The sequence below is a fragment of the Limulus polyphemus genome, unplaced genomic scaffold (genome assembly GCF_000517525.1).
Source record: "Limulus polyphemus unplaced genomic scaffold, Limulus_polyphemus-2.1.2 Scaffold1741, whole genome shotgun sequence".
NCBI classification, from domain to species: Eukaryota; Metazoa; Arthropoda; class Merostomata; order Xiphosura; family Limulidae; genus Limulus; species Limulus polyphemus.
In genome coordinates this window covers 15,972-22,021 of record NW_013667351.1, presented here as the reverse complement: position 1 = coordinate 22,021, position 6,050 = coordinate 15,972, and the positions used below count along the sequence as shown (strand labels likewise).

Here is a 6,050-nt window from a genome sequence, read left to right as displayed (position 1 = left end):
ACCGGCTTGAGAGATATGTAGCTATAACTATACCGGATTGAGAGACATGTAGCTATAACTATACCGGATTGAGAGACATGTAGCTATAACTATACCGGATTGAGAGACATGTAGCTATAACTATACCGGATTGAGAGACATGTAGCTATAACTATACCGGATTGAGAGACATGTAGTAATAACTGCAGCTATAACTATACTGGCTTGAGAGATATGTAGCTATAACTATACCGGATTGAGAGACATGTAAGTATAATTATACCGGCTTGAGAGATATTTAGCTATAACTATACCGGATTGAGAGACATGTAAGTATAATTATACCGGATTGAGAGATATTTAGCTATAACTATACCGGATTGAGATACATGTAGTAATAACTGTAGCTATAACTATACTGGCTTGAGAGACATGTAGCTATAACTATATCGGATTGAGAGACATGCAGTAATAACTGTAGCTACAACTATACTGGCTTGAGAGACATGTAGCTATAACTATATCGGATTGAGAGACATGTAGTAATAACTATACTGGCTTGAGAGACATGTAGCTATAACTATATCGGATTGAGAGACATGTAGTAATAACTATACTGGCTTGAGAGACATGTAGTAATAACTATACCGGATTGGGAGATATTTAGCTATAACTATACCGGATTGAGAGACATGTAAGTATAACTATACCGGATTGAGAGACATGTAAGTATAATTATACCGGCTTGAGAGATATTTAGCTATAACTATACCGGATTGAGAGACATGTAGTAATAACTGTAGCTATAACTATACCGGATTGAGAGACATGCAGTAATAACTGTAGCTAGAACTATACTGGCTTGAGAGACATGTAGCTATAACTATACCGGAATTAGAAACTTGTAGCAACGAGTAATGCTGCATTGTAGTTAACTTGTATTTACTTGGTGATATGCATCAATGTCATCAATTTAAAGTGATATCCTAGAGGTTAGCGTGCCAGGCTGTGCATATGCGGACTCATCGTTCTCGTCTTGTTATCACACACACACACACACACACACACAAGAAATCGCTCTTCATCCTTTCTTTGGAGACGTGGGTGCGTTAGAAGAGTGGCCGTCAAATCCCATTATTCGGCCATACAAGAATAGCCCAATATTTGACTCTGGGTGCTGTTAATTAACTGCATAGTGGACTATTTGTGCCCACTACGGTATCGAAACCCAATTTTTAGTCCACTGACTTAGCGCTGAGTCAGTGTGGGGCTCTAAACTAGTTATGGCATTGAGTAGCTTCGAGGGAATACAAATAAGGACACAATAAAGTGACACAACTTATATATTTATAAATATTTAATTACCAAGTAATTACAAAATGCAGCCTCAACCACGTGCGCTTGTGGAAGTCCCGCGATTGTACAAGGATTTTTAGCCGCGGCATAACGGCTCATAGAACGGCTCTTTTTTTTAAGTACAAACTTTTGGCTCATAGCTCCGTCATCTCTTGGCCGATTTGAAATCTTATTACAGTTTTCGACTCAGGAGGTCAAACCCTTTCTTCGATCGATGTATTTGACCCCGCCCAAGGTTTCATAGATTAATTTATTCTGTTCCTGCCTAAAAGAATTTCAGGTAGACTGTTAGAGATCCTGATGAATAATAAAAGGGAATCGCGTATACGCTGACGCACAAAAACATAGCTAATAAAAAAAGTGGAAAAAAAGGTCTCATTGATTAATTTACTCTAATCCTGCCTAAAAGAATTTCAAGTTCCGCGGCTATTGAGGATTCCCTTTTGTTTTAAATTCAAGTTGAATTTTACAAGTCTAGTCCTTGGTCTTTTTTTTATTCTAAACTGTTAATTACAGTTGCCATTTCTATTGTATACAGTATTACGTTTAACACTATATTAGCCAAACTCAAAACAGTAGCAACGTTTGGGCCCCCAGTGGCACAGCGGTATGTCTGCGGACTTACAACGCTAGAAACCGGGTTTCGATACCCGTGGTGGGCAGAGCACAGATAGTCCATTGTGTAGCTTTGTGCTTAATTAAAAACAACAACAACAACAACAGCAACGTTTGTGCGCTTAAAGGGAAACCAGGTTTATTTCAGTCTTATAGCTCGTGCACATCCGTAGAAATTAATTAATTGTTGGGTTGAAATGACTGATTATTTACGTTCCTTACAGCCGGTGACAACATATGACACTGCTATAACAAATCTGAAACAGAACCTTTGTGCATTCTTATGAGACCGACGTTAGTCAACTTGGTTCTGCATTTTCCAAACTGTACTTGAAGAGCAGGATTTAATTTCGCTTGATGGCGCTTATTGTTGAGGTTAGTTATGACCTCAAAATCGTCCTGAATGCATATTGCATATCTTTCCTAAAATCTCTGGTACAAAACAGGGATTTCAGGATATATATATGTGTGTGATATAATTTCTTGTTAATTTTTGGAACGAAAAACATCATACAGACATTTTTTTAACTTTTATTTCCCCAGAGACTGGATACATTTCGTTTTGTTTTTGCACATATATTCACCACTCTGGTGAAATTGCAGTTGACTGGAAAGTTTCACTATTATGTTTTTAATAACAGATTAGCATGGGTTAAAACAATATACTGATTACCTGAAAGATTAGTTTGTTTAACTCTATCTTCCCAAACCTATTTTTAAATTAAACATTACAATATTTTAATAGGTATTGTCATTTCTATCATACAATGTTAGTCCTCTCTAATCCAATCATACTTTTCTCGGGCGCGCTATAAGCAGATAAAACAAGTCTCGTTACTTACATGAGCCACTAACAAGAAGAATCAGTCCCACCAGGAATATATTCATCTTAAGATGAGGAGAGTATTATACTGTCTGATGATTCTTCACTAGCAAGTTTCAAACGAGTTCTGACTCCTTAGTCTTGACTCGGCAGTTTTGTACTAAACTTGTAAAGTTTCGACATTTATTGGCGCATCAAGTGCGGCTTCTCATTGGTTCTTTCTTAAAGAAGACGAACATGTTATGGAAAGCTATTGAATTTCCCTTTAGGTCACGTGAACTACTTTCCTGACCTAGTAAGAAAGCTGATGTCGCGAGCGAATATTCAACAACACCTGTTGCCAGTGGATATAGACGTGATTTATTATTCGTGTTATACCAGGAAATGTTACATTTTCACAGCTTTCAACCTCTCTCTCTCTCTTTTGTTACAGACATATATAAATGATTCATTAAAAATTAACGTAATTTATCTTTTTAGAAATCTGCATTTACATGGTAATGAAGAAATTTTCAAATGTGATAGCTAAAGTGCAGCCACGCGAGTTTTTAAAACTTTAATAAATCGAAAATTGTTTATTTTAGTACAAAAAGCTGCAGGGGTAGTATGCAGAGAAAGCAATACCACAAGTAATTTTTACAAAAATCTTCCAAGAACATGCCTGTTAGCGGATATCAAGTCTAAAGAAGACTATAAATTGAATAAAATCCGGAACTACAGCGTATCTTCTGTCATTTTAATGATCTTGATTCTTAAAAGCTAAGATTTAAAAGTTCAGCGATATGCAAGTTTTTGGTTGTTCACGACTAAGTACGAGTACATTCATTCCTTTGCATTAGGAAGATCAAATGCATGATTCGGTAACCAGTTTGACTTCTGTTCGACCTGCTGCAGGTGCATCAGGTCTCTTTAGCTTTGCAGTCAGATTTTCGCATATCGGTGCTGGTTTTGACAAGCACATAGATCTTGGGAACAAAAACACACCCATAAGCTAACCGGTTTTTCAATTTTCAGGTGTTCAGAAGCAAAGTTTTTTATTGGATGTTAATGAGTAAAAGTCCCAGGCCGAAAATATTTCTTAAAATTGTCTTTTCTATTTAAAACCGAAACTAATACCTGAAAGTGTAGGTCTGGTATAGAAATCCGTCGTTGAACTTTCTCGCCCTTACAGCCGTGGGGGCGTTATAATGTGATGATAATTCAATCATTCGCTGGTAAAGAGTAGCTCAAGAGTTGGCGGTGAGTGCTGTTGACTAGCTAGCTGCCTTCTCTCTAGTATAATCACTTCAACATCAGGAAAGGCTATCGCAGATAGCTCTCACATGCCTTTATGTGGAATTCGACAAAAACACAAACTGAATGACTGTTTTAATTCCTTTTCATGATGGTTCTTTGTTGTACTAGGATAAGTATCATTAACCATGGATGTAGTAAGTTGTAGATAAATTTCTCTACCTTTTGTTAAATTCAGTTATGTAATAAATAGTTCAAACAATTTTTATACACTAAATAAAATGGTTAATGACTAATTTACTTTTATAATATTTTGACTGTGACAAAGTAAACTACTGTTGTAAAATAATTGCAGTTACCACCTTCCAAGTTCATTGTTATGGCAACTTGTCATTCCCAGACCCCATTTCCATTTTTTGTTGTTGTAAATCTCGACTCTTTACCAACGATCTAAACTTCTGAAGATAACCAAAGGTATCAACACGATTTCCTTCTGAAATATAAGCCTCTTACACGGTGAGGTTCAAAAGCTATTGTTTTGTACAATTAAACTAACAAGACTCCCAAATAAACAGAATAGAATGTCCTAGATAGTGAAGGATACAGTACACTCTGTCCTTTTATAACTGTTAAAGGTTTAAATCTTCAAATTAAGCTGTATTATAATGCATGTAACAGTATATGGATAATAAGTTAAACTCTGGTACCCGCTTTTATCATAGCAGATTGTATTTCAAAACACTGAGCCTTTCGTGTCAAGTTTTATTTTCTGATTCACAGTTCCCTAAAATTCCAGTCCATGTGAACAAACTTACAAACCGACCCTTTTATTTATGATATTAAAAGCAGAGATTAATCTTATATGCACATATGTACTGAACTAAAAAGTTATAACTTTACGTATAGATAAACCTTATCCTAGTGCATAGAGTAACATAATTTAGGGAAAAGGGATGTCTGTCTGTCTGGGTTGCACTAATCTGACGTAGCTCTATCCATCCTACTATGTAGAATTATACGCATACTTTTCTCTACGTTAAAATACTTATATTTGCGAGCTTTCGACTTTTAACGGAGACTTCATCGGGCAACAATGCACTGAGCGATGTTGCCCGATGAAAGCTCCGGTAAGAGGGCAGAAAGCTCGCAAATAAAAATATTTTAACGTAAAGAAAAGTCCGTGTATAATTCTACATATTAATTTACCTACGTTATGAGTTTTAAAGAACAATCCATGTTACTGTTATTCAATCGATTAAAAACTTGTGTCCCTGAAAGGTGCAAGTATTGAAAATTTTGTTTACAAAAACGTTTGGTAAGAAACTTTTCCGGTATGAATTTGATAGTCCTAACTTTTAGATTGTGGCTTGAAATATCACAACTCTATATATGTAGTCGAATTTCGAAGCGTTCTACTAGTAGAATGATATCGTTTGGGAAAACGGATGTATGTCTGTCCATTACGTATGAATATAGAGAGGAAGACGACGGGCTATCTGTGCTTTGCCCGCCAAGGGTATCGAAATCCGGTTTCTAGCGGTCTGATTCCGAAAACATACTGCTATGCCAATGAAGGGCAAGGAAGAAGAGAAAAAGAAATGGGCAAAAAACAATTATAGGTATAGGTGTAAGTCCTACTAAGAGCGACTCTTATGAATGCATGTTAATTTCTGTGTGTATGTCTTGTTAAAATTTAATAACAAATCTTTTTCTAATTTTTAAATCACAATTTTCATGTAATGTTGTAACATTAAAATGATTTCTTAAAAGCCAATTTTTAGAGCAGTGTTTGTTGTTGTTTCTATGCCAATAATATATATATATATATTACATGTTTATGCTTTAAATGCACGTGCAAGAAGCTGTTTCAGCATGTTGTCATTTGAGTTTCGAATAGGTTTGCTATATAATTCTCTCAAATTGTGTTTACCAATTCAAGTTGAGTTCTGAGAATTCTGTGAACAAGTGCAAACGTTTGAAGGAGGGGGTGTTATAAACAGGGTTGATTAATTAAACCTTTTGAAGGAGGGGTGTTATAAAGTCG

The 6,050-nt window shown here is 35.8% G+C and overlaps 1 protein-coding gene across 1 annotated transcript in view; it reads right to left on the bottom strand.

Annotated features, from left to right (window-relative positions):
• The window catches only part of LOC106464777 (protein obstructor-E-like), an 11,244-nt gene extending 8,320 nt beyond the window's left edge, over window positions 1-2,924 (bottom strand). The window contains exon 1 of the mRNA XM_013924935.2: window positions 2,793-2,924. Coding sequence (XP_013780389.1) covers window positions 2,793-2,838 — 46 coding nt within the window. The 5' untranslated portion in view covers window positions 2,839-2,924. The remainder of the gene's footprint in view (window positions 1-2,792) is intronic.
• Window positions 2,925-6,050: the final 3,126 nt, after the last annotated feature.